Source organism: Lucilia sericata, unplaced genomic scaffold (assembly GCF_015586225.1).
Source record: "Lucilia sericata isolate MDLA Ls3-8-SP2 unplaced genomic scaffold, ASM1558622v1 Contig004357F_arrow, whole genome shotgun sequence".
In the NCBI taxonomy this organism is placed as follows: domain Eukaryota; kingdom Metazoa; phylum Arthropoda; class Insecta; order Diptera; family Calliphoridae; genus Lucilia; species Lucilia sericata.
The window spans coordinates 1-11,767 of NW_023997229.1; the positions used below are offsets into that span (position 1 = coordinate 1).

General features: G+C 30.1%; 1 protein-coding gene and 1 long non-coding RNA gene across 2 annotated transcripts; both read right to left on the minus strand.

The window, feature by feature from the left end:
• Positions 1-6: 6 nt before the first annotated feature.
• LOC119615190 lies at positions 7-4,541 on the minus strand. The gene is made up of 3 exons (XR_005232391.1): positions 4,285-4,541; positions 3,343-4,222; positions 7-141 (listed from the first exon to the last, which is right to left on the minus strand). It is a non-coding gene; the product is annotated as an uncharacterized LOC119615190 (long non-coding RNA).
• Positions 4,542-6,508: 1,967 nt separating this feature from the next.
• On the minus strand, positions 6,509-10,932 carry LOC119615191 (venom acid phosphatase Acph-1-like). Its single transcript, XM_037971269.1, has 5 exons — positions 10,361-10,932; positions 7,832-7,930; positions 7,682-7,765; positions 6,929-7,615; positions 6,509-6,872 (listed from the first exon to the last, which is right to left on the minus strand). The coding sequence occupies exons 1-5, from the start codon at positions 10,526-10,528 to the stop codon at positions 6,684-6,686; spliced, it is 1,227 nt and encodes a 408-aa protein (XP_037827197.1). The 5' UTR covers positions 10,529-10,932; the 3' UTR covers positions 6,509-6,683.
• Positions 10,933-11,767: the final 835 nt, after the last annotated feature.

Below are 11,767 nucleotides of genomic sequence, written 5' to 3' on the forward strand. Positions count from 1 at the left end.
CAACAATCAGTTGCCCATCACTGTTATAATGCAAACAAGTGGATCGTGAGATCTAACTGTATAGCTGTACAAAAATCTTTTAATTGCCGCACAAAATTTTTCTGCTGCAGGTTCTTATAGTTTAGCTTTATGAATATTTAACTGTAATAAATTTATTTTAATTATATATTTATTTAGATTTACAATGTATTGTAAAAGTGATTTTTTTATAAATATCTGTAAATTAACCGCATATTAGAAAAAATATCAAAGCAATTAAATAAATGTTTAATGACTTTCAAACAAACTTGTACCGATATCTGCAGCGATATAAAGATAAGGCATGTCATAAGAAACTAACATTTTAGAAAGAAATTTCCGAAGTATACAAAAACAAGTATGAAAGTATAGTCGGGCGTGACCGACCATATGATACGCTACACCTGTTATGAATATTAAATGTGATTTATTTTTCATAATAATGCATTTATCTTCAATATTACCTTGTTCCGATACATTTAAGCAACTTACTGATGAAATACTAATTTGCTGAAAGAGGCTTTATATGGGGGGCTTGTGTTTATAAGTTAATTTTGGGCATTCAAGTAATTTTCTGAAGGGGACTTTGTATGGGAGCTAGGGTCAAATGAAGACCGTTATTTATGAAATTTGGCGAGGTCATCAAAACTTAGTTGTGCCGTTTATTAGCGATATACAGGTATATTAAACATAATTATGAGCTCAGGAGACCTTTTCGGGGGCTTCTGTTGTATGGGGGCTAGGTGAAATAATGGTCCGATTTTAACAATTCTCAATAGGTCAAAAAAAGCGTGTGTGCCAAATTTCATCCAATTATCTTGAAAATTGCGACCTGTACCTTGCGCACAAGATTTAAATGGACAGCCAGACGGACGGACGGACATAGCTTAATCGACTCAGAAAACGATTCGATCGATACTTTAAGTTGGGTATAGGACGAATGTTTTTCGTATGTTACAAACATCAGCACAAACTCAATAACTCCCCACTAAAGTGGTTGTAGGGTTATAAAAACAAGTCAAATTTTCATGATATACAAAATTTTATAAAAAACACTGATTCAGAGAAAAATACACAACTCTTTAAAGAACGTCTCTGCTGAAAATAGAATTTAAATCTATTTGGAAATCGTTAATTAGTTAGTTAGTTAGCTAGTTAGTTAGCTAGTTAGTAGTTAGTAGTAGTTAGTTAGTTAGTAGTTAGTTATTAGTTAGTTAGTTAGTAGTTAGTTTAGTTAGTTATTTAGTTAGTTAGTTGTTTAGTTTAGTAGTTAGTTAGTTAGTTAGTTAGTAGTTAGTTAGTTAGTAGTTAGTTAGTTAGTTAGTTAGTTAGTTAGTTAGTTAGTTAGTTAGTTAGTTAGTAGTTAGTTAGTTAGTTAGTTAGTTAGTTAGTTAGTTAGTTAGTTAGTAGTTAGTTAGTTAGTTAGTTAGTCGTTAGTTAGTTAGTTATGTAGTTAGTTAGTTAGTTAGTTAGTTAGTAGTTAGTTAGTTAGTAGTTAGTTAGTTAGTTAGTTAGTTAGTTAGTTAGTTAGTTAGTTAGTTAGTTAGTTAGTTAGTTAGTTAGTTAGTTAGTTAGTTAGTAGTTAGTTAGTAGTTAGTTAGTTAGTAGTTAGTTAGTTAGTTAGTAGTTAGTTAGTTAGTTAGTTAGTTAGTTAGTTAGTTAGTTAGTTAGTTAGTAGTTAGTAGTTAGTAGTTAGTTAGTTAGTTAGTTAGTTAGTTAGTTAGTTAGTTAGTTAGTAGTTAGTTAGTTAGGTAGTTAGTTAGTTAGTTAGTTAGTAGTTAGTTAGTTAGTTAGTTAGTTAGTTAGTTAGTTAGTTAGTTAGTTAGTAGTAGTAGTTAGTTAGTTAGTTAGTAGTTAGTTAGTTAGTTTAGTTAGTTAGTTAGTTAGTTAGTAGTTAGTTAGTTAGTAGTTAGTTAGTTAGTAGTTAGTTAGTAGTTAGTTAGTTAGTTAGTTAGTTAGTTAGTTAGTTAGTTAGTTAGTTAGTTAGTTAGAGTTAGTTAGTTAGTTAGTCAGTTAGTTAGTTAGTAGTTTAGTTAGTTAGTTGTTAGTTAGTTAGTTAGTTAGTTAGTTAGTAGTTAGTTAGTAGTTAGTTAGTTAGTTAGTTAGTTGTTAGTTTAGTAGTAGTTAGTTAGTTTAGTAGTTAGTAGTTAGTTAGTTAGTTAGTAGTTGTTAGTTAGGTTAGTTAGTTAGTAGTAGTTGTAGTTAGTTCGTTAGTATTAGTGTTAGTTCGTTAGTTAGTTAGTGTTAGTTAAGTTAGTTAGTAGTTAGTTAGTTAGTTAAGTCGTAGTTTAGTTAGTTCGTTAGTTAGTTAGTTAGTTAGTTAGTTAGTTAGTTAGTTAGTTAGTTAGTTAGTTAGTTAGTTAGTTAGTTAGTTAGTTAGTTAGTTAGTTTAGTTAGTAGTTAGTTAGTTAGTTAGTTAGTTAGTTAGTTAGGTTAGAGTTTAGTTAGTTAGTTAGTTAGTTAGTTAGTTAGTTAGGTAGTTAGTGTAGTAAGTTAGTTAGTTAGTGAGTTAGTTAGTTAGTTAGTTAGTTAGTAGTTAGTTAGTTAGTTAGTTAGTTAGTTAGTTAGTTAGTTAGTTAGTTAGTTTGTAACAGGTTATATTCGGGGAGTAGAAGTTAAAAACTTTTCTACAATGTTTGGCCATATGGAACCTTACGCACGTACTGGCTGACTAGCTAGATCGGGAGATATGGGCGGGGATCTTGTTCCATTGTACCTGGTTCCGTACAATAAGAAAAAAACTTACGTGCGATTTAATTGCCCTTTTTATTAAATAAAAAAAAAAACTATAAAAATTCCTCCTACAAACAATATCACATCCTTTTGTTAGCATTGGTGTTATTGCTAAAGGCTCTCAACCCACCCGACCGTGTTTTCCTAAGGCCTATAAAGTTTATAAGAAAACCCTATCACACATTACCTTACCTCTGTCCCTGTAGTTCTACATAATCAAAAGAGTATCACACTGTCATAATTTCAATTTCAAAATTATATGTATTATAACAAAATCTCTTCAGAAATACATTTCATTATTTCTCTTAAATTTAAAGTAAGTAAATTATTATGATAATAGATAAATTATAAAAGAAAGAGTAAAAAAAAAAAAGTATCATTCTCATTTACATTAAACAACAGAGAAAAGCTTCAACAATTCAAATCAAAACTCACTAAAAGAGTAAAGCAACAAACTTTCTTTGTTGTTGTAATGTTTAATGAAAAATGAAAAGAATAAATCAAAATTATCAATGAGCGAGTAATTACTACTAAAATATTAACATCTTATTGGAATAATAAAACAAAAGGAACTAACAAATTGTAACTTACAGTAGAGTCTTGATTCCAATGCTGAAGGCCTTCTGCTTGATGATTTTGGAGTCGATTTACACCGTATTTGTAATGTTTATATTAAGATGTTAATTTTAGTATTAATTTTTACTTAGTTAAATTATTTAATAGTTAGGAAAATTTAATTATACGTAAATTTATAGTTGTTAAAATTTCATCAGATCATGTTTTAATTTAGAAAATATTAATATAGGTGTTAGTATATAGAATTTTGATTTAGTCGTTTTTAATATTTGAAATAACAAATGATCATATTGTTCGGTATTTGTTTTTAAACTTTAATGGACATATTATTTCAAATATTAGATACGATCATTAAGCTAAGTTTAATTGTTGTTAATATTAAATAGTTGTTAATATATTGATATAAATTTAATTTTTCTGGATTTTAAGATGTGATTTTAATAATGAATTGTTAAAATTTGAACTTCTTAAGATAGTTTATAAGCCATAATTATAATTTTAGAAGTTAGTTGTAATTTGGACAGAAATTTATTCTGTTGTTAATTGGTAATTTTGAGTCTCTAAGTTAGAATATTAGGAAATTTGTTTATGGGTTAGACTGAATCATTGTAAGGTGTATTATTTTCTGGATTTCTGTTGAATACTTCTATGATTTGTGTCCAATCCCGTTTTGATCAATGAAATTTTGGTTTTGCTGAATTATTACTAAGCACATTGTTGTCCATGCGGAACAGATTCAAGGCATGTAAAACTACTAGTTGGTGGCCACATCAACAGATTTTGAGGCAACACTCAAACTGGTTACTCTCGAGTAAGTGACTGGTGTTTGGGACACGTTGTCCCAAATCTTGGTCCAAGATAAATAATATTTACTCGAGAGTATAGTATAATAATCCTATATTGAAAATTGACTAAATCAGTGAAAAATAACTAAATTTTTATCTAAATTTTCTTTACCTTTCTGTTTATAATTGTAAGAAAAGATGTAATTTTCCTTTCGAATATAGAGATTTAGAAATTTCTTTTAAAATTGTAAAAATTTGTAAAATTATATACAGCAAATTATCTTTTAAACTTTATTATTTAGTATATTTTGTCTTTTTAAACTTTATACAATTCAGAATTTTCAGAGAAAACCACGTTTTCTTACTATTATCACTTTTCCCACAAATATTTGCTGATGTGTGTGATTTCACTGCTGGATTTAAAAAGAACGAACAAATGTATTTTACTAAAAAGCCAACCAGTTCAGATAATTGTAAGCTTATTATCATGTATATCTGATAATATGCAAATATTGTAAGAAAAGCTTTTATTTTTTCCCTATGAAAATAGTAAATGTTTAAAAGAGACAACAATATAAGATTATATCTCTCTCATATCATGTATACTTTGCTGAGAATATATACATGATCGAAAATGCTGAAAAACGCAAAGAAGAATAAAAAGATCATAAAACCACATTGGTCCAGTGTAATATTGAAAGGTACTTAATAATGCATTGTTGCATTTGTAAGTACTTAATATTATCACTTAAAATGTTAGGGAAGTATTCTCATCGACATATACCTAATTAAATTGATGTTAAAAAGTCAAATTAAAGTAAATTTTTAAAATTAAATTGAAATAAAACTGCAAAGGAGTAGAAATTATGAAATTGTCACATTACAAGTTAGTTAGTTAGTTAGTTAGTTAGTTAGTTAGTTAGTTAGTTAGTTAGTTAGTTAGTTAGTTAGTTAGTTAGTTAGTTAGTTAGTTAGTTAGTTAGTTAGTTAGTTAGTTAGTTAGTTAGTTAGTTAGTTAGTTAGTTAGTTAGTTAGTTAGTTAGTTAGTTAGTTAGTTAGTTAGTTAGTTAGTTAGTTAGTTAGTTAGTTAGTTAGTTAGTTAGTAGTTAGTTAGTTAGTTAGTTAGTTAGTTAGTTAGTTAGTTAGTTAGTTAGTTAGTTAGTTAGTTAGTTAGTTAGTTAGTTAGTTAGTTAGTTAGTTAGTTAGTTAGTTAGTTAGTTAGTTAGTTAGTTAGTTAGTTAGTTAGTTAGTTAGTTAGTTAGTTAGTTAGTTAGTTAGTTAGTTAGTTAGTTAGTTAGTTAGTTAGTTAGTTAGTTAGTTAGTTAGTTAGTTAGTTAGTAGTTAGTTAGTTAGTTAGTTAGTTAGTTAGTTAGTTAGTTAGTTAGTTAGTTAGTTAGTTAGTTAGTTAGTTAGTTAGTTAGTTAGTAGTTAGTTAGTTAGTTAGTTAGTTAGTTAGTTAGTTAGTTAGTTAGTTAGTTAGTTAGTTAGTTAGTTAGTTAGTTAGTAGTAGTTAGTAGTAGTTAGTTAGTTAGTTAGTTAGTTAGTTAGTTAGTTAGTTAGTTAGTTAGTTAGTTCGTTAGTTAGTTAGTAGTTAGTTAGTTAGTAGTAGTTAGTTAGTTAGTTAGTTAGTTAGCTAATTAATTAGTTAGCTACATTTTGTGTTCTTTTTTAGTTAGTTATATCAACTTATATTGTGTTATCTAAGACTTAAACCTTAGTGTCTTTACTAAACTTTTAATAACATATAAGCGCTTTTTCAAATTTTAAGATCGGCTTTTAAATGTTTCGCCTACAAATAGCCAATGCTTGCATCTTTTAAGTGTCGATGTGATATAAACACGTACTTTGTGGTGTAACAAATGAACAAGCTTTACGCTTTAAAGCTCTTTTGAAAGCTTATAGCTTCTACTGCCTGCAAAAGTGTTCTCTTGCATGACTAAAGCTCAACTATAACAAGGAAAGTCCTATGATTAAAAGAAATTTAAATCGTACGATTGAAGCTAGTCTAGGTCTAGTCATTCTTTTTTACTGCAGATATAGAATTTAATCAATATTTAATATAAAAATATAAGACTGTCTAAACTTGATTTGTTTAAAATTAACTAAACCTGGTTTAAGAAACATTATTACTTTAGCCAGCATGTATGTATGAAATAGTAACCTTGTAATTATTCAATATCAAAAAAACGTGAACGTGCGGTGAACTATTATATTTGTGACTTTGTTAAATATAAATTACTGTAATTGCAAAATGTGCTAAATTACTTTTAAATAACCGTTACTAAGATCAAGTTCAAAAAACTCCACAAATACAATTATAAACAATTAACTTCTTTTCTAAATTAAAGCAATAATAAGCTAGTTACTATTATTTTCGAAAACTATATAAAATTATATTTTAATTACAAATTTACAAAATTTATTTTTATAAAATTTATAAACAACTTAAAACCATAATACTGGTTAAATATGTATTTGTTCTAGATACTTATAGCTAATTATAGGGTGGTTGGTTAGTTGGTTGCAAGGCCAGCTCTTGTGTGCAAAAAGGTATGTATTACAGCCACAACTTTACTGATCTATCAGCCTTGGTGGTGGTTCAATGAAATTGCTATTTTTGGCAGTACAACGCTCCGCATATGGTTCATTTGGCAAGACATCTTGACTTAGCAGCAGTAACTTGTCCAACGGACACTTAAGATCACAGTGGGGTATTTGTAATTGTTTGAGGCAGCCCTGCTCATCATTGCGCAAGAAGATCTATAATTAAAGCACAGAATTAGAGAACAAATTTTATGATTTTATGAAAAACATACCTCCACATAATACTCCTGTGTGATGGGATTTTTATGCAGTTCAAATATGGCCATTACCGAAAACCTAGGCATTTGTCTATCCCATACCTTTAAGGCAGACAATATATTACCCACTGTCCAATCATGACCCGTATAAATAAACATTTTTCTATCAAAAGGCTTAAGCTTTTGAGCCCTTTTCTTCAACATCTCATCGTACATTTTCTTTAGGAAAGGACCACCCTTTATCTTTTGCATTTCCCTAGTATAAGCATTATAAACATAACTCTGTTCAGCCAAAAATTGCATTTTATCGGGGAAATAATCTTTCGTCCATTCGGGTAGCGGCAAACCAAAATCTCTCTCCGCCTCCAGAGTAATATAAAGAGAATTGATGTGCTCAGCATTAGTCACATTCATGCCCGTTAGTTCAGTTAGATTTTTGAATAGAGATTGGTATTTCAACATTTCCGCTTTAACTTCGGGTAATTCGAACACCTCATCTCGAGCCTCAAAATATCGAGGGCAAGGGGTGCGTACTAAAAGCAATGAATCTTGATCCAAGGGTTCTGAGAATATGGGTATAGGCTGCCAATTGAGAGTAGGATGCCATTCCATGGGAGTATTTTGGGGTGGAAACATGCTGGCTAAAACGGTAGATAAGGTCATCATGGCTCTAGGGGAAGCAGTAGCTTGGGCATAAACTTTCTACAAAGAAAATACATATAGAAAACATTAGAAAAAATGGTCTCGTTTTAAAAAATAATTGCTTACATCTGGTGTATAATACGGTTCCATATACTTTCCATAACGTTTATTTAGTAATTTGCCCAATTCATATAACTCCCTTTTACCTTTCTATAGTGCCAAAAAGAAATCTTCTTAAATTGTGTAAAAAAATAACTAAGAACAAAACAAACTTACATTGGTTATGTGACCCCAACCGGTAGGCTCAAATCCACTATTTACATAAGGATCTCTAGGGTAGGTATCTACTGGTGTTCGGGGACCATGTCGCAAAACCTTTGAACAAAAAAATAAGTTAAAAATAACATATAAGCTAAATATATACAGATTTTACTATAGCCTGCGCCATAGTCAAGTTTAAAGTTTGGACTATGGACTAAAATAATCCAGTCAATAGTCCAGCTTATATTACAGTCCACAGTCTAGTCAACTAGATAGTCTTGTCTCTAGTCTATAGACTATATTTTGGTCTATAGTCTAGTCTATGGTCCAGTCTATAGTCTAGCTTATAGGCTAGCCTTAAGTCATTTTTGTCTTGTCTAGTCTAGTCTAGTCTAGGCTAGGCTAGGCTAGGCTAGTCTAGTCTGATCTAGTCTATAGTCTAGTCTATAGTCTAGTCTATAGTCTAGTCTATAGTCTAGTCTATAGTCTAGTCTATAGTCTAGTCTATAGTATAGTCTATAGTCTAGTCTATAGTCTAGTCTATAGTCTAGTCTATAGTCTAGTCTATAGTCTAGTCTATAGTCTAGTCTATAGTCTAGTCTATAGTCTAGTCTATAGTCTAGTCTATAGTCTAGTCTATAGTCTAGTCTATAGTCTAGTCTATAGTCTAGTCTATAGTCTAGTCTATAGTCTAGTCTATAGTCTAGTCTATAGTCTAGTCTATAGTCTAGTCTATAGTCTAGTCTATAGTCTAGTCTATAGTCTTGCTAGCCTATAGTCTAGTCTACAGTCTAGTCTATAGTCTAGTCTATAGTCTAGTCTATAGTGTAGTCAACAGTCTAGTCTATAGTCTTGCCTAAGGTCTAGTCTATAGTCTAGCCTATAGTCTAGTCTATAGTCTAGTCTATAGTCTAGTCTATAGTCTAGTCTATAGTCTAGTCTATAGTCTAGTCTATAGTGTAGTCTATAGTCTAGCCTATAGTCTAGCCTATAGTCTAGCCTATAGTCGAGTCTATAGTCTAGCTTATAGTCTAGTCTATAGTCTAGTCTATAGTGTAGTCTATAGTCTAGTCTAAAGTCTAGTCTAGTGTATAGTCTAGTCTATAGTCTAGCCTATAGTCGAGTCTATAGTCTAGCCTATAGTCTAGTCTATAGTCTAGTCTATAGTGTAGTCAACAGTCTAGTCTATAGTCTAGTCTAGAGTCTAGTCTATAGTCTAGTCTATAGTCTAGTCTATAGTCTAGTCTATAGTCTAGTCTATAGTCTAGTCTATAGTCTAGTCTATAGTCTAGTCTATAGTCTAGTCTATAGTCTAGTCTATAGTCTAGTCTATAGTCTAGTCTATAGTCTAGTCTATAGTCTAGCTATAGTCTAGTACAGTCTAGTCTATAGTCTAGCCTATAGTCTAGCCTATAGTCTAGCCTATAGTCGAGTCTATAGTCTAGCCTATAGTCTAGTCTATAGTCTAGTCCATAGTGTAGTCAACAGTCTAGTCTATAGTCTAGTCTATAGTCTAGCCTATAGTCTAGCCTATAGTCTAGTCTATAGTCTAGCCTATAGTCTAGTCTATAGTCTAGCCTATAGTCTAGCCTATAGTCTAGTCTATAGTCTAGTCTATAGTCTAGTCTATAGTCTAGTCTATAGTCTAGTCTATAGTCTAGTCTATAGTCTAGTCTATAGTCTAGTCTATAGTCTAGTCTATAGTCTAGTCTATAGTCTAGTCTATAGTCTAGTCTATAGTCTAGTCTATAGTCTAGTCTATAGTCTAGTCTATAGTCTAGTCTATAGTCTAGTCTATAGTCTAGTCTATAGTCTAGTCTATAGTCTAGTCTATAGTCTAGTCTATAGTCTAGTCTATAGTCTAGTCTATAGTCTAGTCTATAGTCTAGTCTAGTCTATAGTCTAGTCTATAGTCTAGTCTATAGTCTAGTCTATAGTCTAGTCTATAGTCTAGTCTATAGTCTAGTCTATAGTCTAGTCTATAGTCTAGTCTATAGTCTAGTCTATAGTCTAGTCTATAGTCTAGTCTATAGTCTAGTCTATAGTCTAGTCTATAGTCTAGTCTATAGTGTAGTCAACAGTCTAGTCTATAGTCTAGCCTATAGTCTAGCCTATAGTCTAGTCTATAGTCTAGTCTATATTCTAGTCTATAGTCTAGTCTATAGTCTAGTCTATAGTCCAGTCTACAGTCTAGTCTATAGTCTTGTCTATAGTCTAGTCTATAGTATAGTTTACTATATAGTATAGTATAGTCTATAGTATTTAGTGTAATCAGTAGTCAAGTCTATAGTTTTGTCCTGTCTATAGTCTTATCTTTAGTAAAGTATTTGGTCTAGTCTGAGTCTAGTATATAGTCTAATTTCATACTGGTTTCATTGTTGTTGCTATGTAGCTTGAATTAGATTCTGTCCTATGGTAACCATGACATTGTAGTTTTTATCCTTTCCATTCACTAGCTTATAACTTTCTCTGTTGTTTTTTATCTTTTCTTCACTTTCAAAAATTTCGTGACAAATGTCACATTTATCGCTCGACAGTACTTACTATATGCACTAATTCCAATGTTGAATTTTTCGTATCCACTTCCGTATTGAAACATTCAAACTGTGTTTTAACAGATGTTGTTGCACAGAATATAATAATGACAATAATCACAATAGAACTTAAAAGTAAAAGGAATACGAAATTTTTTCTGGAAATATTGAACAGCATTTTGGTGAGGATTTTTTACGACAACAACACTTTTTTTAAAAATTATATTTATTGTTTTATTTGCAGCTTTTTTAATTAATTAATAGTCATTGGTATAATATTTAGCACTTGATGGTGTTAAGTATATTAATAATATTTAAATTATTTTTTAATTATATTTTAATTGTTTTATTTATCATTAATTCATTTTTTATCTCGTAATGATTGTCTTTTAATTATCATTTTATTAGAAAATGTTATAAACTTTATTTTCACTTTTACTTTTTAATAATTTTAAATTTATTTCTTTCTCTATATTTATATTGACATTTAGTACTTTTATATTCAATTAATGTTCCACTTAATTTTTCTATTTAACCGTTCTAGACACAATTTATGCACCTGTTGTGTTTGCCCGTTTAAAGTCGGCGACAAATTGAGTTAGATGAACTTAAAAACATCTGTTTTTAAATCGTTTCCAATGTAACTACTATTATTTATTTATGCATGTATTATTTGTTTTTATAAAATGCAGTTTTTACTATTAGAGAGTTCTATTGTAAACAAAAACAACCAACTTTAAGAGAACAATATACATGTTATAAAAAATTTGCACAGTGGGATGCTAGAAACAGAATAGAGGCAAATGTTGATGTAAATTGATAATGACTAGACTACAAACAAGACTATAGACTAGACTATAGACTAGACTATAGACTAGACTATTGACTAGACTATAGACTAGACTATAGACTAGACTATAGACTAGACTATAGACTAGACTGTAGACTAGACTATAGACTAGACTATAGGCTAGACTATAGACTAGACTATAGACTAGACTACAGACTAGACTACAGACCAAACTAGACTATAGACTAGACTTTAGACTAGACATTTGACTAGACTATAGACTAGACTATAGACTAGACTATAGACTAGACTATAGACTAGACTATAGACTAGACTATAGACTAGACTATAGACTAGACTATAGACTAGACTATAGACTAGACTATAGACTAGACTATAGACTAGACTAGACTATAGACTAGACTAAAGACTAGACTATAGACTAGACTATAGACTAGACTATAGACTAGACTATAGACTAGACTATTGACTAGACTATAGACTAGACTATAGACTAGACAATAGATTAGACTATCGACTAGACTATAGACTAGACTATAGACTAGACTATAGACTAGACTATAGACTAGACTATAGGCTAGACTACAGACTAGACTACAGACTAGA

Bases quoted from the DNA above. Each gene is read 5' to 3' on its own strand.
- LOC119615191 (XM_037971269.1), bottom strand. From the start codon at position 10,528: ATGCTGTTCAATATTTCCAGAAAAAATTTCGTATTCCTTTTACTTTTA. The intron at 7,766-7,831 runs GTAAGTTTGTTT...TTGGCACTATAG, and splicing joins GTTGGGGTCACATAACCAAT to AAAGGTAAAAGGGAGTTATA. The intron at 6,873-6,928 runs GTATGTTTTTCA...CTTTAATTATAG, and splicing joins CACAGGAGTATTATGTGGAG to ATCTTCTTGCGCAATGATGA.